The sequence below is a fragment of the Lipotes vexillifer genome, unplaced genomic scaffold (genome assembly GCF_000442215.2).
Source record: "Lipotes vexillifer unplaced genomic scaffold, Lipotes_vexillifer_v1.1 scaffold390, whole genome shotgun sequence".
Taxonomy (NCBI): Eukaryota; Metazoa; Chordata; class Mammalia; order Artiodactyla; family Lipotidae; genus Lipotes; species Lipotes vexillifer.
In genome coordinates this window covers 4034198-4058511 of record NW_006784503.1, presented here as the reverse complement: position 1 = coordinate 4058511, position 24314 = coordinate 4034198, and the positions used below count along the sequence as shown (strand labels likewise).

At 48.6% G+C, this 24314-nt stretch overlaps 1 protein-coding gene across 2 annotated transcripts in view; it reads left to right on the top strand.

Moving 5' to 3' along the window:
* Positions 1-24314, top strand: part of ASAP2 (ArfGAP with SH3 domain, ankyrin repeat and PH domain 2) — a 162402-nt gene that overhangs the window by 33345 nt on the left and 104743 nt on the right. For both annotated transcript variants that reach the window (XM_007456938.1, XM_007456939.1), the window contains exon 2: positions 21673-21745. In XM_007456938.1, the coding sequence (XP_007457000.1) occupies positions 21673-21745 (73 nt within the window). The remainder of the gene's footprint in view (positions 1-21672; positions 21746-24314) is intronic.

Here is a 24314-nt window from a genome sequence, read left to right as displayed (position 1 = left end):
GCAGGAATGATTTGCCTCAGTGAGCCTTGAAACAATTTTATAATGCACATTTTTTTCATAAATTATAATCATAGTTCGTATAGGAACTCAGATGGAAAATGTGACTAAATCAGAGAAGGAATTGTTAAAATATTTTTTAATAAAGCATCTGCTTACTGTGTCATACAGATGAATTTTAATTAAAATACTTTCAAGATCTAGTTAGGTGGAAAATCAAAGATATAGTATATTTTTCAGGGAGATAGGGTCCGCTTAGAGGAACTAAAGCTTGTTTTGTTTGTACCTGGACTAATTTGAGGCAGAATGAATGGATATTATCTAGGTCACTCTGGTGTGTATTCATTCATTCACTTGTTCACTTACTCATCAGGCAGTTTGGCTGTGTACTGTGCTAGTTGCTGAGAATGGTATAAATACGGACCTTCCAAGGCTCACAGTCTAGTTGTAAGGGACAAATAGACGTAATTAGGAAATAATGTGGTAAAAATAGCCAGCAAAATTTGTTCCCCAAAATAAGTGGTGGTGCACGTGTGTTAGTTTTTATGAAATATGTATATGAAGTTTCCTTTTGGGAATTAGTGGGAAAATTGCTTTTACATAAACTCATCATTAAAGAATTTGAAGCTATTGAGGCTTCAACAAGCCATTAAGATTAAGTCAAAATGCTTGCTTTTGGAATATCAAGGGCCTGTTGATCTACATAGGCAGAGGGGGTTCTGTAAGATCCTGAAATAAAGTTCTAGGGTTTTATGATGGGGCTAGAACAGAGAGAACACATTTCTAGCTCCCAGCAGGGATTATGTGGTTAACACTCATGGGAAGGACTTGACAGCACGCTGAATTGAGGCCCATTTCCTGTTAAGCTCTTTGCCTCAGTGGCTCTGGTCTTTGCTTGGTTGGAGGACAGAACCGCTAATGGGCTCTCAGGTGGTGCCACAGTGTAGATGACGCTTTGTGACCGTGTCCTGAATCTTTACCAGGCTCCCATTAGTGTTTATACAAAGAGCAGGGGATAGATTTAACGTGTTGGTATTTACCGTTTAATTGGAATGTGTGACATGAAGGAAGAACGTGTTCACTGGGTCCTTTGTAAAACATCATGAACAGCATGGCTTAGACTTGGGTATTTAGGCTTTTTTCTGCAGAAATAAACTGCTGGTTTTGATGGTGCTTGAGTTTGTTTGCGTTTCGCCAGCATTAAGTGAGCACCTAACTGTGATATAGAAGGTCAAGGCATAAGTCCCACAGACCGGGTGTCAACTTTCACCTCTTATTGGTAGTGTGGCCTGGGGCAAGTTCACTTTGCTCCGCACCCTGCAGATTGTTGGGAGTTTCGAATGTAATAATGCAGTTAAATGCCTCCTGCAGTATGCAGCCACGGTCAGGGGTCAGTACTAGGTGGTGGTGATAATATTATCGTTATTAATAGAGATTGCGGGCACTATGCTTGATTTTCATACAAAGAGCAGGAATCCTCCCAGACAAGAGCTTGGGGTCAGAGAAAGGCTGGCACTGCCTTTGCTGGGGAGGCCGTTTTTTTCTAGACCGTTTGATGACTGTGGTGTGGATGCCACGTTGCTGCCGCTGCCGCTGCTCCTCGCCACCTGCGGGGGTGGGGGGCCGCTGAAGCGCAGCCAGCCCGCAGGGTCAGTCACTTTATTCAGTGCCGGCTCGGACCCTCACCGTGCTGAGTGTGGAGCGTTCTGTAAAAACAAGCCCCGAGAGATTAGCCATTCATTTATTTTTGGTCGTTTCTTGAAGGAGCGGCAATCACCACCTATAACGCAGTTGTTACGTCTTTTTTGCACGTGTTGCTCGAATATCACATCTTCCTGACTTTCCTGTCTGACCTAGCCCCGCTCTTCACTGTCTCTGTGTTCCTTCAGTCAGAAAATATTTATGGAGCACCTGGGGGAAGCTGGTGGTGCAGCAGTGAGCAGAGGGTACAGAAGCCCCAGCCTTGGGGAGCGCCACGATGCTCTTGCTTTGCAGTCGTCACCGTCTGGCGTGCTGTGCCCTGCGCGTGCCGCTTTATTTTCTGTCTCCACTGGAACGACACTGGACACGCTGTGGGGTCAGAGACTTTGTTTTGTCTGCCACCAGCTCCCCGGTGCCCTAAGCGGAGCCCGGGACGCGACTGGCTCTTAAGGAATATTTTGTTGCGGTTGTTGAGACCCAGACGCAGGAAGGGCGAGCCCACCTTTGATTACTGAGAGTTGCAGCTCTAAGCTAGTGTATAGAGGAGGAAGCTATTTAAGTTCAGTAAGGGACAGGACAGTCATGTCCTGGGCTGGGAAGGAGCTCTGGTTTGGGCGCCAGGAGACCTGGTTTGGGGGCCTTGGATCTGCTCCTGATACTTGACTTTGGGCAACTCTTTACATTTGTGAGTAAAAAGCTGGATGAAGGCTTCCCTGGTGGCGCAGTGGTTGAGAGTCCGCCTGCCGATGCAGGGGACACGGGTTCGTGCCCCGGTCCGGGAAGATCCCACATGCCGCAGAGCGGCTGGGCCCATGTGCCATGGCCGCTGAGCCTGCGCGTCCGGAGCCTGTGCTCGGCAACGGGAGAGGCCACAACAGTGAGAGGCCCGCGTACCCCCAAAAAAAAAAAAAAAAAAAAAAGCTGGATGAAATTCTCTAAGTCTCTTCAGACCGATACTCCCTACCCATTTAAAATAGGCAGACTCAACCGCCTTTTGATGTCCATGTATCTTTTCAGTAACCTGGATGCTACTGAGCAGGTGAACGGTGGGAAACTTTTAATCCTTCAACTCTATATATGGTTTCTTCCTGGGCCCAGAATTTTTTAAAAAACTAAAATGCCTTCACCTCAGTACTTAGTACGATATGCCTTCCTCGCTTCTCCGTCCTCCGTGCTGCCGATCCTTGTCTTCTTTACATCCCACCGTTTAGCTGCTGTGGCCCCTCTGCGTGGGAAAGGCTCGTCCCTGGGAGGTTCGTGGCTTCTGCACAAGCCTGCGTGCGTGTGTGCAGGACCAGCGACCAGTAGTGTTTTTAATTGAGGAGAAGGCTCTTCTGTGGGACAGCGGTTTGTCTGTTCGCGAGATGCACGGATCTGGTGTTGAGGCAGCAGCCGCTGGGCGTCTTGATGAGGCTGAGCTCTCTGCCCTCAGTTAGGGAGACTCCCCTGCCCTTTGCCGGAGAGGCGCCACCTCGGCAGGGTTCCAGGTCACCAGATGCCTCCGACGGGGGAGCCTCAGATGGTCCGCTGTCCTCACCCGCGCCAGGTGATGGTTTAGCAGTTTGCCTGCCTGATGGGATATTGGCCTTATCGACCTTATTACCTCATGTGCTGCTTGAGCTTTTTTTTTTTTTTTGCCGTATGTGGGCCTCTCACCGCCGCGGCCTCGGAGCACAGGCTCCAGACGAGCAGGCCCAACGGCCACGGCCCACGGGCCCAGCCGCTCCACGGCACGCGGGACCCTCCCAGACCGGGGCACGAACCCGCATCCCCTGCATCGGCAGGCGGACTCTCAACCACTGCGCCACCCGGGAAGCCCCTGCTTGAGCTTTTTGATTCGAGTGCTTCTATGGCTTTGCTGGCTGCTTCTGTCAGAAGGGTTTTTAAGGGAGCTTGAGACAGCGCAGGGAACGTGGATGGGTGTTGGTGTTTACGTTGCGGGGTTCAAATCTCACCGCCGCTGCTTACTGGCTCATGTGGGGTTTTTTTTTGTTTTTGTTTGTTTTGCGGTACGCGGGCCTCTCCCTGTTGTGGCCTCTCCCCTTGCGGAGCACAGGCTCCGGACGCGCAGGCTCAGCGGCCATGGCTGACGGGCCCAGCTGCTCCGCGGCACGTGGGATCCTCCCGGACCGGGGCACGAACCCGCGTCCCCTGCATCGGCAGGCGGACTCCCAACCCCTGCGCCACCAGGGAAGCCCCAGCTCATGTGTTTATGGTTCTGAAAGCTCAGTCTGGTCCTCAACTTCCTCATTCTGAAATTTGGGAATGACACTAAGTCAGTTGCTAAAGGAAACCGTGTTCCTAGAGCACATGGGTGAGTGCCAGGCACAGAGTGGGTGTTCAGTGAGTGGGCACTATCACTGTTACTTTTTGCACATGCGGGCAGTGCCCCTCCTTACATAGTCTCTCTGGTCCAGGAAACTGTCCGTCTCTGGCTCCATTCCCCACTGTCCTCCACACGCGCACACGCCGGTAACGTTTTTATGGCGCATCCCCCATCTCTTAGGCATAATTATGCCCCACTTATCTAGAGGTCAGACACTTAGCATCTGGAACATATCCAGAAACCGTAGGTCAATGGCAGAGGCCTCTCTCAGCTGCCCTAGGGTCAAGGCCAGAGGGTAGGTGCCGAGGACGGCAGCTGACAGGGAGGGGAGAATACAGCGCGGGGGGGGGGGGGGGGGGGGGCAGCGGTCCTGCTTCCCACGCTGCCCGTCCACGCTGTCACAGTCCTTGGTGCTCCCAGCGATCCTGAGAATTAAGGCAGAGTTGCACTCCCGTCTCTGTTTAAGAAAGCAGGACAATATAAAATTTGTTTCTCTGGGATTTCCAACCAAAATGGTTTAAAAAAAAAAAAAAAAAAACCTTTGATCTTTTGGTGTCATTTTTTTTCCCCCCAGATAATCACTTTATGTAGAACTCTTAATTTTTCAAGTTTGATGAAAATGTTAGATGGTGAGCTATGGGGTCACAGTCCAGGGTGTGAACATCTACTTGCTAGGTGACCCAATGAGAGTTAAGTGTTTGAGCCTCAGTTTCTTTTTCTGTAAAATAAGGGTAATAACCGCTGGCTCAGAGGGTCACCAGGAGAATTCGTGAGACACTGACCGGAAGGCATCAGATGCGGGTGCTCGTTGGGTGTGGGAATTTGCTCTTTCCTTGCTGTTTACTCTGTTTCTAGCAATAACATCCCCTTGTGTCTACTAGTCAGTTACTTGGTGAATTTTCCTAGACCGTTTGATATGTAGGTTGTGTACTTCAATTAGATTATAAGCTCTTTACGGTCAGGCACCCTGTTTTCGACCAGGGATTTTATTGATAGTGTCTCCTTACCAGAGTGGCCACAGCTGCTGTGGTCCACTCCGCCAGGGGCTCAGCATCGGTGTCAAGTGAGACTGGCTCTTGCGTTCATCTGTCACTGAGAGTTCTTCCTGTCCCTGAATCCAGAGGATGAAGTTTGTGTTAAGTAATGCTGTCCTTGGACTTTTGTAATCCCCCCACCCCCATGTGCATAGAAGCTTAGACTCCTAGAATTTAGGTCTAGAAGAAATTTCACTGTAGCATTCCTGTGGACAGTGGCGAGTTCTGTGATGGGTCAGCCCACCCAGGCAGGGGCTCAGAAGCTGTCACTTGGCCAGGGCCACACAGGCAGTGGTGGAGCCAGGCTGGCCCTTGGGTGTCTGCGTGACCCAGGTTTCTTCCCTCTTTACAGCCGATGGGGCCTAATGCCTTGTTCTTTTGCTGTGAGGCTTTGGTCTCAAAATCCTGCCCTGAGAGGACCTTAAATGTGGAGTGAACTTGGCCTGTACACTGGGGTCTGTGGCTTAACCCTGTCCCTGAACCCGCACTCTGTCTGTCCCGTCTGCCTTCGTGTCTCCAAAGTGGGTGGCAGAGCTTTCCTCATGTAGCAATTTTCATTTCCGTGATGATTATGGTGTCTAAAGGGTTTTATACTTATAAACTGGAACCACACATTTAGACTCTCCTTGTACTCAGATGGGGAGTGATTTGAGGGGATGTCATAAGGCCGTGTCTGCTGCACACACTCCCCTAGGGCCCTGCCAGGAGTGTCCTCTGGAAGGACCTTGCTGAGATCATGTGGAGACTTCCTGGGAAAGAAATGACAGGTGTCACGTGGACTGTACGTCGGGCCTTCACAGGATGGAGCAGCGCAGGTGGTGCCGTGGAGCCCAGAAGGTGGACGCTGTGTGAGGCTGGAGCCTGCGTGGGCTGAGTCGAGCTGGCTGTGCTGCTTCTCTGCAGGGGATGCCCGAGGGCTCTGGTCACAGAGGGGTGCCCTGGAAACCACTCTGCCGACCTTCTGGGTTCTTGTTTGGGCTGGTTGTGCTTGTGGTCTGTGAAGAGAGCGCAGGCACGTCAGGCTGCGCACCATGGTGTGGGGAAGGCAGGAGTCGGGGGTCACGTCCGAGTTTACATCTCTTCCTGTCTGTGCTGTTTTTCTTACTTAGAAATTTTACTTCATCTCTTGAGCCTCAGTTTCACCATCTGTAAAATGAGGGAAATGGCACCTATGCTAACTGCCTTCTAGGGTTGTTATTGGAGTTGAAATGGTACACGTGGTCTTCTTGGGGCTGAAACTCCTGTTCATTTTTAGCATTTAGCATGCTGCCTGACACAGTGGGCATTTAAGGTTTGTTGAATAGCATTCTGTAATCTGTAAGGTATGCTACACACATGGTAGTTGTTACTAATAATTCAGCTTGTGGTGTTTGACCACAGACTTTAGGGGCAGGGGGAAGGAACAAGAAATCCAAAGCAGGCTCATTGTGCCGTCGTTTCTAGAACCTCGGAGTTCTGGCAACGCCCAGAGCCATGCACAGCTGTGGGGATGTCAGACCCGGGGCCCCGTGCAGCGATCAAGGCCTCGGTCTTAATCACGTAACAAGCTCTGGAATGCGTAAAGTGGTTTCCCGTTCCACAGTTGGTATAAAAGGATGGGGGACACATTGCCTGGCCCCCAAGAAGAATACAGTGTCGTGGGGTTTTGTTTAAACTGAGTCCACAGATAGCCATCAGACACAGTTGAAAGCAGTCAGCGCCTAAGAGAGGAACAGGGGTGGGCTGTGGTGCTCAGGACCTATAAATCAGAGCCAGGATGGAGGGGCCGTCTCTCTGCCTCTGAGATGTTGCATCTCTTCCTGTTAACCTGGCTCATAGGATCAAACAATAACTGCTGGAGGTGAAAGGGGCCATAGAGATTAAATCAAATGCAGCCATCTTGGGCCAACCATGAGCAAAGCACCGAGCCCAGCATTGTAGGGGTCAGAAGTAGGTAAGACATGTGCCTTACCCTCAAGAAACCTGGCATCTAGTGGGGAAGACAATTTTTCACCAGTGAACAATAAAACAAGTCAGGGTGAAGGTATTCTCCAAGAGGTAGGATCAGGGATTTGGGGAGAACGGGGGGATGGGAAGGCTTCTCAGGGAGGGTGGCATCTTGGTGCATCCTGAGGGCTCTGAAGGATTTTAATAAGAGGACAGGGTGGGAGTGGGGAAGGCAGGAACACCCACGGCTCTTCAGGGAACAGTTGTCCGATAGGAACAGGGTGTGGAGGGTTGATAAAGCGATTGTGGAGATAGAGGCAAAAGAGGAAGGTGGTCACATGGTGGGAAGCAGCTCTCTTTGTCATCACAGAGTTTTATTCTGTGAAGGGATGTGAGCCCTGTGGCTTTTCACCAAGTCACTTACTTTGAAGAGAAAGGAGCCGCGGTCCTGAGAACTAGGCTGAGGGTGAGAGGGGACCTGACTCCCACCTCCTGTGCTGGGGCGCTCTGCAGGGGGCAGGCAGGGGGATGCTGTCCTCCTGGTGGGTGCTGAAAGCACGGTGCTGCAGGGCCCTGGGCAGAGGTTGAGAAGTTCTCAGAAGAACCGCTCGTCCTCTGTGACTGCCGAGTCTGTTTAAGGATTAGAGGTAACATGTGCATTTTGTCCTTGACACCTCACCTGATTTTCCCTTTTCCTCCATCCCAGCTGGTGAGTGCTGGGACTCGGTGACCCGGGGGAGGAGGTGAAGGGAACAGAGGGGGCGCCGACCTTGTTGAATTCGTGGGGATGGACATCTCTCCTGGGGACCTTCAGCTTTGTGACGGAGAGTAGGGTGGCTGGGAGATTAGCCGCTGCCTGTCCAGTGAGGGAACTGGCAGGGAGGAAGCCTGCACCTAAGAGGACCGCGGATGGGCCTGGGCTGAGCTGAAGGACTTTAGGAACAAGAGGTGCGAGAGGCAGCATCTCTCATTTTTTCCTTTCCTTAAAAAAATTTTTTTTCCAAAAATTAACATATGTAGTTCATCGAGTTTCTGTCGTCAGTTTTTTGTAACGAGCCAGACCACGTGCTTGGGACATACTGACAGGGAGACGTTTGAGTGTAGACTTCAGAACACATCCCTCAGGGAAGGGCTGGAAGCAGAGCCGTACTGTACTCAGTGTCAGACAGCCAGTAACGCTCCCTGCATAGACGGTGACCAGCGCTGTTGTTGCGAGTGGGCATTGGGGCAGGTGGGGCAGACAGATGTCCGAGGCCATGATGCTGGACCTGCATTCGAGTTTAAGTAATTGAGGACCCGGTGAATACAGAGAAATCTATCTCAACGGCCTTTGGAAGGTACTTGATGAATTGAGGCATCATGCAGCCCTGCATCAGCTACCCCGAGCTTCCGTAGTTCACTCCAGCCCTCAAAAGGATCCTGTGCTCCACTCGGCCTCAGTCTGTCCTCAGGTAAACCGTGGTGTTTAATAGTGTCCTGAGAGTGAAGGAAGAGTCACGAGGGAATCCAGAGGCCAGACATCTAGGGACTTGAACATTTTTTTTCAAGTTAAGGGAATGAGAACAGCCATTTGAAAGAAATAAATGGGACAGAAAGTTAGGAAAGAAACATAGTTAAGTTTTTGTGTTATTGTTTTAGTTTTAAAAATCAGCTTAACAGGTATAATCCACATAGAGTAAAATTCACCAGTTTTAAGCGTGCAGTTCAATGAGTTTTGTCACATGTATCAGTCATAAAACCACCACTGCAGTCATAATAATAGGAGTCCCGTCACCTCGTGCCCCTCTGAGGTCAGCCCTCCAGTTCCTCCTCTCCTGGCCCTGCACAGTCATCGATGTGCTTTACGTCACTATAGTTTGTCTTTGGTAGAATTTCATATAATTTTGAAAACAAAACGGAATCATATGGCATGTAGCCTGTTGTGTCTGGCTTTATGTGTGTGTGTGTGTGTGTGTGTGTGTGTGTGTGCATACATGTTTATTTTATTTTTGGCTGCATTGGGTCTTAGTTGTGGGATCTTCGTTGAGGCACGCAGGCTCTCTAGTTGTGGCGCACAGGCTCCAGGGTGCGTGGGCTCTGTAGTTGGTGGCACATTGGCTCTCTCGTTGAGGTATGCCAGCTCAGTGATTGTGGCGCGGGCTTAGTTGTCCCGTGGCATGTGGGATCTCATTTCTCTGGCCAGGTATCGAACCCGCGTCCCCTGCACTGGAAGGCGGATTCTTTACCACTGGACCACCAGGGAAGTCCCTCTTCCTGAGGTTTTGATTTGTATTTCTCTGATAATGATGTTCAGCATCTTCTCATGTCCTTATTGGCCACTGTATAACTTTTTTGATCTATATGTGGGTACTTACACCATGTAAGTTGGTTATCTTCAATGTTTACTCTTGTTAAAAAGTTTTCAAAAGCCAAGATTTACACTATAATGTTTGCATCTCCTAGCAGTGTGGTGATATACCTGGAACATTTTGAACTCTTGATGAGGGGTGCAAATTCACTTATTTATTTGTTTGCCTGTCGGTAGGGAGCTCGGCAGGTATTGAGGAAGACTCTCATAAACTGGCGTTGCTCCAGTGACATAGCTCTACAGTGATACTGTTTTTAGTGCCGTTTAGATGAAGGAACTCGTGTGGACCCGGATTCATGGCATGACCGTTGCAGGCAGCCTTCCTTATCAACAACACGTTTACAGGTCAGACAGGTTCGCAGAGAAGGCAGGAGAAGAGCTGTTTTAGGGTCCCTGGAGAAGCGATTGTCCTGGCAGCACAATTAATTCATTTAGTGAATATTTATCGAGTGCTATCTATGTGCTAAGCATGGCTCTGTTGTGATCAAGATAGAAAAAAATAGCACAGCAGCACAGGCACCAGGATGTTAAAAGTTGGTGTTTGGGGCGTGTGTGTGTGTGTGTGCGTGTGCGTGTGTGTGCACGCGTGCCTGGGCCACCTTTAGTTGAATGTCAGGCAAAGCAGCAGGCAGTCGTGCAAGAAGAAATTAGTGTTCCACCCATGCTGCCATGATAATATTGACATGGGTTTAGTGTTACTCTAAGTTTCAGGTGCTTGTTGTCTAACATATTTGAGATGAGGAGGGCAAGAAGATATTAGATGCTGTCAGTGATAGAGAGTTGAAACAAATTTCGTACTATTTCGGAGCTTTTGAATTAGTTTAAATAAAGAATATCTTGGACTGTTTTTAAAAAATGTCTTTGACCATCTGTTTCTATTTATATGTGCAATTCAGAGTTTTCTCCATCTTGTAACTGAAAGAATACTGAAGTGCAAGTACAGGCCACTGGCATCCACACAGCATATTTCAAATGAATGAAAGCAGCCTCATGGTTTCGTTGATCCCGTTTATAGGATGTGATGGTATATATATGAAAAATTTGTATTCTAGTAAGATAATTTTTTTTTTTTTTAATCTTTTTTTTCTTTTTTGCGGTACATGGGCCTCTCACTGTTGTGGCCTCTCCCGTTGCGGAGCACAGGCTCCAGACGCGCAGGCTCAGCGGCCATGGCTCACGGGCCTAGCCGCTCCGCGGCATGTGGGATCTTCCCGGACCGGGGCACGAACCCGTGTCCCCTGCATCGGCAGGTGGACTCTCAACCACTGTGCCACCAGGGAAGCCCTAGTAAGATACCTTTTAAATCTACTCTGTTTAAAAAGCCATCGAACGGGTGAGTGGGACACACATCGTGACTGTCCCTTGGCGATTGTCCTGCCCTGCCCAGCCCTGCTTGTTTGACTGTGTCATCTGCCTGCCAGGGGCTCCTCCACCTTCTCACAACTGCCACTGTCTCCAGGGTGTGACTGTGTTTACCTTCCACAGGAAGCCTTTCCCTGTTAGCCGGGCTCCGTGCTGTTTGGTGTAAACAAAAGACGATGAGTGTGGTTTAGTCCATGTTAATGGAGCGTTTACAGGTGTCAGGCACTGTGCTGGGTGTGGAGATTCAGAGATGAGAAGTCAGGGGTCCTGTCCTGGAGGAGCTGCTAGGCATGGCTTTATTCCCTGGGGCTTTGTTTCTGAGAGATCTCAGTTGCCTCAGGAAATTTTAAGGCTCTGAAAGCAGGGACTGTTTCATACACAGTGGTATGAACCAAATCTCACACAACGATGTGAACAGAACAGCTGCTTAATAAGCTTCATGCAATGACTGCAACTTTTAAAAAAAACTTTCCCCTCAAATGAAAATAGCTTTATTTTCTTGGTTTGTTGTTTCTTGACTTTTTAACAGTTGTTTACCTTGAACAGACTAAGGAAACAGCGCATGATGTCAGAAAGAATAACAGGCTAAAATACCGTGAAAGTATTTTTTTTGAACTAAAAGAAATTACAAAGGTGGCATCTTGGTTTTATCATTACTTCTGTGGCCTTGGAAAAATAACTTCACTTAGTCTCTGTTATGATAATATTACCTGTGTTTGAGGATCACCAGCCATGGTATATGTAAAAGCACTTTGTGTTGAAAGTGCTGTACGGATGTGAGACATTTAGTATCTCCCACCAGCAACACGACTGCTGGTATCTCCACGTTGGTATTTTGACCTTCTGGTAAGTTGTACTGACACACGCTTTACATTTCTTCCTATTGTGAGAAGTCCAAGCCAGGGAAATAAGAAATTTTTAGTTAAAAATTACCTTTTGCCATTACCAAATATTTGTTTTTACGTTTGGAATAGGACTGATTATTCACAGTGTTAACAGCTAGTCATTAATTGATTCAGTTGAGAGTCTTGGGCAGGATTCTTAGTTACCCTGGAAAATTAATCCATTACATCACATGTATTTGAATACAATTGTAGTCCCTCCTTGGAAAGATAGCTGAAACGCAAACTGTCTTAAAGACAGTAGTTTCACAGAATTTTACGTCTGGCACCTCGGAGGAGAAGTGACTTGTCTAAGGCTACAGTATGAGTAGGTGACAGAGCTTGGATGGTGCCTTTTGCCGGCCACCGTGCTCACCCCTTGTTTTGCACAATCCATCATTCCAGTCACTGTGATCAATGTAGACCTTCCCAGATGCCTGGGCTGCGTGGCTTGGACCAGCAGAACATCTGTGTACTCTTGGAGCTTCCTCAGGTTTCTTAAGAAACAGTAAATTTGTATCTCTGCCTTTTTTGAAAGGTAGTAAATACTTCGCGTATTAGCTTTAAAGCAGATAGCATTCTGGTCTGAGAAACGTAGAAACCATGTCTGCTGTGAGAGACACTGCACCACTACATGCAGTGTCTGTTTTTAGGACTCAGCATTAGGAGTTCCCTGGGGATTGCAGCACGCAGCGGGCACCGCGCGGGGGGGGGGTCGTGCCGGGCGCCCCCCCCCCCGCCCCCCGCCCGCTGCAGGCCAGAGGGGGCCTCTGCCCTAGGCGGAGGGAACCAGCCCTCTGCTCTCCCTCTTGTTCTGTTACTGGGGTTTAGAGTTTTCTTTTCTTTGGATGGGGAACAAAGAGAATAAAACGAACGGTCAAGGAGCCCTTCCTTGGGGAGAAACACTCACATCCCCAAATGCTGAAAATAGACAGCCTTTAATGGCCCTCAGAAGCTGCGGCAGCCGGCTGAGAGCTACTCTTGCCTTTGGCTGCCCGTCCCGCCCTCTCCCGCTGCCCCTCAGTGACAGGGGCCTGCCCTGCACACCCCCTCCCCGCCCCCACGTCCAGCCTCATCCTTCCGCCTTGCCTGGCCCTGTGGCCTGCTCTTCCTGCCGGGCTGCTCGCTCCTCTGGAATGTCACCCTGTCTCGCTTCCCTGACCTGGCCAGTCCCCCATTTCTGTCCATGCCATGGCCTCAACTCCGCACCTTCTCCCCTGCTTCCTCGATTAGAGGGAGCTGTTTGGGGGTGGGGTTATTCGGAGGGAAGAAGAAAGAGGGAGTCTGTCTGTCCCCCCGCGGCTCCTCCTCTCTGGTTCCCGCTTTGCTCCCTGCTGGGCGCAGTTGGTAGATGCCCGGCCTTCCGACGCTGTGGGAGCAGTCTTCCGTGCGTGTGTTTAGCGGAGCTTTCTTTTCTTTGAATGAACTCTTCTGATGCCCGGCGTGTGAAGCGGCCCTGCCGTGCTCCAGGCTGCGGGTGCCGATGCCGAGCTTCCCCATACCATCTTCTCGGCTCTCGCACCCCTGAAGCATTCTGCGCGGCCTGGGTTAAACGGAGCAGGAGTGTGGGGCCTGGTTCTGCAGGGCATGGGAACGGTGGGCACCTGGTGTAGACCACTCTAGGCTCCCTAGTGCCGGGAGCCCCACGTACAACGCCAGGGCTCGGGGCAGGCTTGATGCTTTCGCACCTCTGGGCGCCTCCAGCATGTGTGTCTAGTGTACGTCCAAGCTCTGTTCATCTCTCCCTGCAGATGGCCACCCTTTGAGTCTAGGGTGGGGCACCCTGGGGAAGAAGCCCACTCAGACCAAGGCTGTGGATGCAGGGTCCGGGGGGGCTGGGTATCCGCAGTGCGGTCTGGAGGTTGGCGTGGGCTCCCGGTAGGTGTGACCCCTTGGCCCCTGTTGTTCTCACCGTATGTGGACAGGGCGCGGCCGCAGGAGAGCTGGAGCAGGACGCTCCAGGGTAGCCGCCAGGTCCAGCGGCAGCCGTGGGTCTGTGCAAGTCAGTGACCCAGCCGCGCTACTGCCTGCTGTGCTATGCTGTGCCAGCTGCCGGGGCGGCAGGAGGGGAAGGGTCCTCAGGTCGACGCGGATGCTCTCCAGTTGCTGGGCAGTGCTTACCCGTGTGGTGTAATCTTCACAGTCACCATATGGAGTAGACGTTATTACCCCATTCTAGGGATGTGGAAGCTGAGGCCCAGGGATGGAGTCATTCGTGTGTGGAGATGCGGGAATTAAAGCCCAGCTCTGTGTGCTCAGCCATGCTCTCTACTCCAACGGTGCTCTCACAATAAGCCGGGCTCACGAGGATGAAGTGGGGTGCAGCATGGGTGGTCTGGGGCAGGAAGATGCCTGGGTGGTTCCCATGCGCGCCTGGCCTCCCCAGTTTATCTTTCTCTCCCCCCATTACTGCACTACTTGAATTGCAGAAAAATAAAAGGTTAGTTCCTAGACGTGCAGCCTTGGGGATCGGTGGGGCATGTGGTTGGAGGACAGGCACCGAGAATCTGGGGGTAAAGCAGGAGGGGCACCACGGGATCCAGGTAGCACGCTAGCCTTATTTGCATTTTCACCTCCTTCTTTCAGAAACCTCCCTCTGCTGTGTTTAGAGGGTGGCTTAGTGTGTGGCAGGCAGCTTTGGGGCCTCAACAAGCCTGCTGGTTCCTTTCCTCTGGTCTTCCTTCCTCATTCCGGGTTTCCCTCCTCCCTACTTTCCAATCCATCGCAGGGCAGGGCGCCAGGTCTTTGGGATGGGAAGCAGGAACCAAGAAGTGGGAGATCAACACACGGCAGGCTAGCCATGTCTTATCTAATCTTCCTCTTGAAGAGCTCAGGAGTAGATTGTGTAACCTGGGGGGATGCAGATGGTGGCAAATCCGCCACCCGCCTTCTTGCACTACCCACGCCCTCAGCCCTTGGGAAGATTCTGAAGCCCCAGGCTGGTTACACAGGTAGTCTAGGCAGGTGTGCCCGTGCGCCTGGATGAGCTTAGTGGAAAGGGGCTTAAAGGAAGCACAGGGAGTCGGGTGTAAGGGGGATGATTTTCCCGAACGTTAGGGAAGGCAGCTGCAGAAGCCCACTGAGCTCCCTGGCGCCCCTCCGGCCTCTGGAAGCTAGGCTGTTAGCAAACGGGGTGGGGGGCACAGTTCGGGAAGCTTGCCCCTTAGCTTGTGGGAGCTCTCCTAGCCTTTCTTTAGTTCAAAGCCAAATAAATGACCTTGGGCAAGTCACTTAAACTCTGAGTCAGTTTCTTCTACTTTAAATTAGGGGAACTGATGATTTCACAGGGTGTTGTAAATGTTGCCCAAGATAATGGATGTTAAAGTGCTTTGTGGAATTTAAATTGATGTATGATACTTGGGACTGCAGATGCCTTTTTAGACTCCTATCTCCTGCTGTCTTTGGAACTAAAAGGTGTTTCTCTGAAATGCTGATGATCTTATCTGAGTAACTCTGTGGTTGTTCATTCCCTGGATACACCCGTAGAGCTTCAGGCGTCGTCCAGCTTCACAGTGTGGCCCTCTGTGAGCAGAGGGTGGGCAGAGCTTGGTGTGGCCCCTGCAGGTGTGAGAGCGGTCAGCCCACCTAGAGGCCTTGCTTTGTGAGTGGGGTTCCTGATGCCTGGGGGTCTGTGCGGGGCGGGCACAGACTGATACCAGGTGCCCACCACCCCCTTGCACTTCAGACCTGGGATTCCACACTCCTCTCCCTAAATGTTAAAGCTGATATGGCCCAGAGCACCCTGTGCTACCACTAGTCGTGTGGCCCTGCCTTTGTCGTGATACCCATTTAGAGAGTCAGAAACGCACCAGGAAAAGTTTTGGAGAATTTAAAGTGATGGAAGAAAACGGATGCATGTGGAAGTGAAAGGCTGGCAAGAGCTACAAAAGTGTTTTTTTCTGAGTTATTTCCGCTTGTTATCATAACCATTATCAGACCTGAAAATATTTATCCTATTGATTGGGACAATACTGGGGTGATGGTGTTTCCAAGCAGCTACCTTACTTGGTCATAAGTGTGGTATAGTTTTAGACCCTCTGAGAACCGGAAGACACTGACAATGGCTACTGGTTATTGAGTGCCTGCAATATGCCAGACCCTGTATATGTTCATGACCTTATCCTAAGAGGCAGATATTATTATTCCCAACTTACAGATGAAGAAACCGAGTCAGGGAGGTGAAGTCGTTTTCTGAGACTGTGCTGCTAGTAAGTGGAGCCTGGCTGTCCAGTTCTAAAGCCAGTGATCTCTAACTTCTGCACTCTGCTCCAGCAGGACAGCACTGAGGGGCCAGAACTAAGATCCCATTCTGTTGGGTTCTTTTCTTTCTGGTGTCTTCCTGTAGGTGACATCGTGGATTTAGATGTTTAGGGTGTTAGGAGGGGTTTAGGAGATTGAATGGAATGATGGGTTTCCCCATTTTCAGTGCACGCGCGTTGCTTAAAGTCTCTGGTCAGTTACGAGATGCACTTTTTGAAAGAATATATAAGACACAAATGTGGCAGCCAGTTGACCTCAGGAAGGCCCCCGTCGGGGGCCCAGTGGGAATGATGGGGCTCAGTGTGCTAGATGGGGTGAGGGTAGGGACATTGCCCACAGAGTGGATGTGGTTGGCGGAAGTCTCACTACGCTCTCCTTGTCTGCGTGTGGGGCTTGGAAAGAAAACGGCCATCTCCAGCCTTCTCTCCCCTGTTTATGTTGTTACCAAAGTGGAGTTCATGTGGCTTGATCCTCGTTTCCTGGGGAAATCAGCCTGGCTTGTGATTACGTTGTCCTCCGGGACTGGGACAGATGTGGAAGGCTGGCCTCGCTCTCAGCTGAAGGTCGCCTTCCCAGCCTCTTCTGCATCACCAGGCCTGCGGTGCCGGATCTGGCACAGCGCCCGCACCGCCTCCCTCCCACTTCCTGCCAGGGGTGTGTTAGCACCTTCTGGGATAAGGTCCATTCTGTTTGTGATTAGTCTCCCGAGATTGCCTGTTTCCTGCTTGCATCCAAGCTTTAATGTCAGCCCCAGGGAGCAGAGCACTATGGGAGGGTCGGGGGACCCAGGCCAGGCCCTCCCCCTGCCCCTCGTCTTCCCGGGAACAGGGCACCAGGGCCGGGGAGACTGGGGGTGCCTTTCTTTGCTTCTGGTGGGTTGTAGCTGTTCTGCCAAAATTTGCCTTTCCCTTTTCAGCTCCCCCAGATCTCCCAGTAGCTTTTCCCCCTAGTAAAAATCAGGATGTGAAGCATTTTTATAAAGCTGGCATTCACATCATCTGTTTCCTACGTTTCTCTACATTAGTGATCTAGCGGGGGCTGTGTTGGGGGCTGACTTCTCCAGGGAGAGGGTCCGTGGGGTGCCTGTGGGTGCTTGGTTCTTCAGCTATACTTACCTCAGAGCTCTCCTTTGTTAACATGGGCATTTGTACATGGTCTGCGTTCTTTCTGCGCTCCACGTGTTCACGTAGTGTGAGCCAGTCGGCATCAGTGATGCTAACAACTGTCTAGACTTGAATCGTAGGAGTGCACTATAGTTTGTGTGGTTATTCTTCTAGGTTAGGCATTTGGGGCTCTTTCCCATTTTTTCTCAGCAACATCTACATCCTTAAACATAAACATAATCTACATCCCTAAACATAATCTAATTTTGTCTATTTTTATTTTTTTAAATTAATTAATTTATTTATGGCTGCGTTGGGTCTCCGTTGCTGCGCGCAGGCTTTCTCTAGTTGTGGTGAGCGGGGCCTACTCTTCGTTGAGGTGCGCGGGCTTCTCATTGCGGTGGCTTCTCCTGTTGTGGAGCACGGGCTCTAGGTGTGTGGGCTTCAGTAGTTGTGACTCGCGGGCTTAGTTGCTCTGCAGCATGTGGGATCTTCCCGGACCAGGGATGGAACCCTTGTCCCCTGCATTGGCAGGCAGATTCTTAACCACTGTGCCACCAGGGAAGTCCTATAATTTTGTCTGTTTTTTAAAAAAAACTTTATGGTATTATAGTGCACGTTTACTTTTGCAACTTGCATCTTTAATATTTTTGTGAAGTTTCATTTGTGTTCTGGGTGGGTAAAGATTGTTCATCTCCATTGCTATGTAGCATTCTGTTACGTGAATACACAACAGTTCATCTGTTTTCCCGTTGACAGGCATTTGCGTTTGTCCAGTTTTCAGCTACTTGGAAGCGAGTCATGAACATCCTTGTATGTATCTTCCGGTACAAACATTCACATACTATGAGTAACTTCAATATTATTAGGTTATACAAAAGTGTGTCCGTGTTTGTCCTTAGGCACACGTTTCGCACAGCTGTGATCTAGCTTGGCTATTTATTTGATCTTAATTCTTCATGACACCTGCTGTTCTCTGGGCCTCTGCTTTATTCCCAGGAGGAGGTCGATCCATTATTGCCCTCACTTTAAACCGAGCCTGCAGGCCACATTGCATTTCTGTGCTTCCCAAAAGTGGTCTGGAAATATTTGACACCGTCGTTAACATTCTCTGTTACTTCAAAAGTTAAGTCAGATGTGCACTGAGGGAAAGCCACCATCTAAATATCTGTATGACTCTTTCTTGGCAAAGCTGTCCTTGGGGCACAGGTCTGGGCATTGTTTTGTTTTGTTATTTGGTTTTCTGTCCTTCAGATATGTCATTTCTTCTCCAGTTGGCCTTTCATGAAAGGAACGAGGGGAGAGGAGATGGGACAGGCATGGGTCATGGCCCAGTGGGGAGGCCTGTGGTCAGCTGTCCTCTTGTCCCCTCCAGGGCAGAATCTCTGGGTTCCAAGAATAAGCCAGGCCCTCCCCACCCTTGCTGGCTCAAATTGTGACCTTAGGGTGCTAGGGACCAAGCCTGCCCTGTGTTGTCGCCTCTAGTCCAGGGCAGGAGCAGCAGGGCCTGCTGACGGTCAGGAGGAACGTTTGTGTGGATCCTCAGGTCAGGGGTCAGCAGACTTTGTCTGCAAAGGGCCCGATAGTAAATATTTTAGGCTTTGTGGGCCTAAAATATTTAGGATTTTCAGGCCTAGAGGCAAAATTGAGGCAAAATTATGTACATCCTTACATAATAAGAGAGAAAAGAAATTTCCACAAATTTTTTTAAATGAAAATTAAAATATAATGATAGTAATGGAGTATAATTTTTTTGGTAATGCAGGTCTACTGAGAAGAGTGGAATTTTTTTTTTAATATCTTTATTGGAGTATACTTGCTTTACAATATTGTGTTAGTTTCTGCTGTAAAACAAAGTGAATCAGCCATATGCATACGTATATCCCCATATCCCCTCCCTCCCCTATAGGTGGTCACAAAGCACCCAGCTGATCTCCCTGCGCCACGCAGCTGCTTCCTACTAGCTCTCTATTTTACATTTGGTAGTGTATAGATGTCAGTGTTACTCTCTCACTTCGTGCCAGCTTACCCCTCCCCCTCCCCGTGTCCTCAAGTCCATTCTCTACGTCTGCATCTTTATTCCTGTCCTGCCCCTAGGTTCTTCAGAACCATTTTCTTCTTTTTTTAGATTCCATATATATGTGTTAGCATACGGTATGTGTTTTTCTCTTTCTGACTTACTTCACTCTATGTGACAGACTCTAGGTCCATAGAAGAGTGGAATTCTTTCTGGGGGGATAACATTTCTCTCTCTTTTTTCATTATTTGTTTATTTGAAGTAAAGTTGATGTACGAACCTTTCTCTTAATTGGTTGTTCAGAGTTAGTATTCTCCATCACCCCATCATCACATGGATTGGAAATATTCATCTGTACAGATCCTTAGTGCATGGCTGCATGAAAACAGGCCGAGGGACAGAAGTGGCTTGTGGACACTGGATGCTCAAGATTCATCTCAGACAGACTGCAGTTTTGGCCCCATGGGCCAGCATCAGGACGTAGGTGCCTCCGTGCCAGATGTAGGTCCCTGTAGGGCCCTGGGAACAAAGACTGAGGCAGCCCTCCAAAGGGAGACAGGCGTGTCGCACGGAGGGAAGAGGGAACGGACCCCCTGGGTGCTACCAGTGCTTTACGGGGTAGCCGTGGGGGGGATGGCACACAGAGGGATGCAGGTACAGAGGAGAAGCCTGAAGTGGGGTGTGCTTAGAAACAGTACATGGGACGTGGCTGGAGCTCTTGAGAAAGGTAGCCAGACTGAGGAGCTGGTTAATAAATTTTATTACATTTTAATTTTACTCTAGATAATATTCCTCAGTGGCCAGTGGCTACCATCCTGGGCAGCACGGGTCTGGAAAGGAAGAGTGTGAGCGTCCTCCCAGGCAGGCCGTCCTTTCCCACGCTGCACAGGGTCCCAGACCAGCCGTGGGCTTGGAGGAGAGCCGCTTCCAGGAATAAATAAGAGCTGTGGCTATTAACGCAGCCGTTAAGGGAATCAGAAGAGGTGCTCTTAAAGTGGTTGAAGACAGTTGTTTATTTTCCTCTGAAATATCTGTGACACATCCCTACAGTCTTGTTTATGTGATGAATTTACTCTCTGAAATTTGCTTTGTAAACTAAAGGTCAGCTGTGGTCTGGGTCCTCAGAATTAATGAGGTTTTTGGCCAGACTTAGGCTTTTGTGCAGTTCCGACTTAGGGCCGTATTGTCGATTAGATTTCTGCTTGTCTATAGTTTTTACACACAAATTCTGGTTGTAGTTGCAGCTTTTTTTCCCCTTCTCCTAAGTTTAGGTAGATTTTGCAGAGGGCAGGGCGGGTGAGTGCATGATCTGGTTGGAAGTCTCAGCCTGATTGGTAGAAACTTTTGGTTCCTTGAGACTCTCGAGTTTTATTATTTTTGTTCTAAAATTCCTATGCTGTTTTTATATATAATTGACAGAGACTTTTTCCAGCATTCAGTCTTAATCATTTTAACTTCTCCTGACCAAGTTCAACCTTAATTATCTGTAAATACATGCTGTAATGAGGGGTTTGTTTTTGGCTGGGGAGGTAATTGCTTTTCCCTCTTGTAATTTTAATTAAAAATCACCTCTACCGCCCACCTCACCTATACTTCTAAGCTACTCATAATAGAGTAGAAAAGCAACAGTTACTGTTCATCTTCTCTTTTCCTGAGTTCAGGAAACAGTGCATGCCTTTAATGACAAGGGTACAGTTTCCATCTGGTGGCATTTTTACAAGGCTTCCTGCAGTGAATGATTAGGGAGGGGTGTGCCCCACAGTGTAACATGGGAGGGAATTTGTCAGAGTTCAGCTGTGTGATAAAGGGCATTTCCTCTGCCATCGGCCTTCCACACTGAGGCATCTGACTACCCTCAGTTCCCATTTCTCTCAGCGCAACGGAGCCAGACCCCTGTGGACAGAAGATTACTCTGTCGTCTGTGGGAGGGCTGGCAGCTGGAGTACTAAAACCTGGTTGAGAGTGGCAGAGTCGATCTCGAAGGCCACTCCCTGACTTTTCCAGCATGTCTGCTGCCCTGCGTCGAGCTTCCGTCTGTGGGTCCCGGCCGGGCCCTCACCTTTGGGTAGCCTTTCCCTGAATCCACTTCCTGCCTGCCCCGTTGTTCTCACTGCGGCCTGCGTGACCTTCACCTCCCCCCTGCTAAGAGTAAGAAGCTTTCAGTGGCTGCCCCTTGTTTCTGGGCTCAGCAGGGACAACCGTTGTCTGGATTGGGGTCCTGCCAGTCTTGCTAGTCTCATGGTCATTTTCTGAGCTGTGTTTTGAGTCCTGTTCTCTGCCAGGCTCTCTGCTGGGTGCTGAGGATACAGTGGCGAACAGGTGTGTGCCTTTAGAGGAGAACATTAGGAAGTGTGTCTGTTTGATTATGCGGGGGACGGGCCCCGGCAGGCTGGCACACCCCCAGGGCTCGCTGGTTCACAGGGAGAACTGAGGGTTGATGGAAGCAGAGGTGGTACAGGTTAACTCGCTTCACCGCAGAAGGCTGGTGTCCAGCAGGCAGTGAGGGCAGAGGCGGCTTGGGGGCTTCAGGTGGATGAGGCATGTGACAAGGTGGTGGCTTCTAGGGACCACCTGCTCCATCTTCATTCCCACCACACTGAGCACCGGTCCCACGGAGGCAACCCCAGAGGGGCCTCCACATGGCGCTCCTGTGGCTGCTCTCTGAAGCTGTGATCTAAGCTCAAACACGTTTTAATGAATACATTCTCTGTATTTTAGGCTTTGGACGTGGACCGGATGGTTCTTTACAAAATGAAGAAATCCGTGAAAGCAATAAACATCTCTGGGCTGGGTGAGTATGCATCCTTTCCCGGGGGTTTCTTTGTGGAAAATTTTGTGTTTGCAGTCCTGATATCATAATGTTAATCAACCATTAATGAATAATCAACCAAACTTCTTTTCCTGGGCATACAAATTAGAGAGGTGAGTTGGGATGTGTAGTTTTTAGAAGCATGGGTGCTTCCGGTTCTCTGAAGTGCAGCTGAGTCTCGCGTGATGGCCCTGCATGGACCAGCTTTGTCATGCTGGCTAAGAACGGTGGACTCACTTCTGCCTCTGTTATTTGGTTTGTGCTGTTAATTATGCCAGATGCCCTTTCCATTTCTCTCTTATCCAATTCTTGCCTTTCTCGTCTGGGAGGAAAATTAATAAGTATAAAAACATGATCAACTACTCAAAGTAATATTTATATAAATAGGTTAAAAACAAAAAACACTGCAACTTCTGACCCAAAGATGATGGGCTGCACGTGTGTGGCATGTCTGCTCCCTGCACAAAACGTTACTAATGATAGAAGATACTTTTTTTTTTGCGGTACATGGGCCTCTAACTGTTGTGGCCTCTCCCGTTGTGGAGCACAGGCTCCAGACGCGCAGGCTCAGCGGCCATGGCTCACGGGCCCAGCCGCTCCGCGGCATTTGGGATCTTCCCAGACTGGGACACGAACCCGTGTCCCCTGCATCGGCAGGCAGACTCTCAACCACTGCGCCACCAGGAAAGCCCTATTTGCATATTTTATATATGGCAATTACATTGATGTTAATACAGTTAGACAGGTATTAATTTGTTTATGACAAGTACCAAAAGAATGTGAAATAAGTTTGGGAAGGCAAAGAAGAGCAGGGACTTAATTTGTTCTTGACTGAGCTAGTTCCCGACTGTGTGTGAAAGCTTTCTGGACCTGGAGTTTGTGGTGCTGGCTGTCATACCCTGGAAGAAGTTACTTAGCATAACTAAAGTAACTTCTAAGTAACTTCTAAGAAGTTACTTTTTTTTTTTAATGGATTAAAAAAGTCATACTTGTGCAATGGAATACTGTATAGAATGAAAATGAATTAACTATAAGTATATGCAGCCACATAGATGAATGTCACAGATAAAACATTGAGCAAAAGGATACACACTGTTCGAATAGATACAGATATAGATATAGAAATACATATAGATTTCAAAAATCTCCAAAACTATTCTTTTTTTTTTCACACATACACACTGTATTTTATTTTTACAAGAGATAAATAAACTGACACCAAGCATTGTAAATGGATGACCACAACAGAAGCAACAATGATTGCAATTACCAAACACGAAACACACTCACACTATGTCATAATATTGACATTCAGTCCAGGAATCCTCCACTGTTACAGCTCCTTTACTCTGCAGTGAAAATTGATTTGTATATTCTTTGCCTTTGGGTCCTTGTGGGATTTTTTTTTTTTTAAATTCAAACAGAAAGTCACAAAAATTATAATCTTCCTCATCAGGTTACTCAGTCCCGTGTAACTGATTTTTTTTCATCTTGATCTTTTGTTAGCACTTTTATGAATTCATCAGTTTTCCATTAGAGTTCTGAAAATGCTTATTCATGCAGTTCAGCAGTATAGTCAGTTACCAGAAACCTATATTTGTCAGAGTCTTTTCCATGAATTCCTTGAAGATGAAACCCTTTTATAGGAACATTTTTGCAAAAGCGTCAGAGTACACCCAGAACTGTCTGTAAATGACAAAAGACTTAAAAATGACCACGGTTAAAGATTTGATAAAAGTTCATAATAATGCAATTGACAAGGAAATTTAGTTATTTCTGAGATATACATTTTAAAGTAATAACTAGAATTATGACTTATAACATTATACCAGAACATATAAGATTTTTAGAAATGTCATGTAATGTCTGAAACGTTTATATTAACGTATTTCCTACTTAGCATCTTTTAGCCCTGGTTTCCTTGTCTGAAAACCAGTCATTTAGGTTAGAATGGGGATCAGTGGTTCTCAGCCAGGGTGATTTGTCCCAGTTTGGTTATTAACAGCTGTGTGTGTGTGTGTGTGTGTGTGTGTGTGTGTGTGTGTGTGTGTGTGTGCGTGCGCGCATGTGCGCGCGCACGCTAGAGGCCAGGGATGCTGCTGAAGGTCTTGTGATGAACAGGACAACCCCCAACAAAGAATTATCTGGCCCCAAATGTCAGTAATGCCAAGGTTGTCAGTAAACCCCCATCTAGATGTTCTTCGAAGTCCTCTACGGTTTTTTAAAATTTTTATTTTATTGAAGTCTAGTTGGTTTACAGTGTTGTGTTAAATTCTGCTGTACAACAAAGTGATTCAGTTATACATATATATACATTCTTTTTCACATTCTTTTCCATTGTGGTTTATCACAGGATATTGAATATAGTTCCCCCGTGCTCTACAGCACGACCTTGTTGTTTATCCTCCACAGTTTTTTAAAAACAAGTGACAAAACAAAAACCGCCACCGTGCTTAGGTTGCCAGTACATAGATATCAACTGATTACCTGACAACCACTGATTTTATGAAAGAAGGAAGTAGAGTCAGTTTTTAGTGACTAACACCTAACT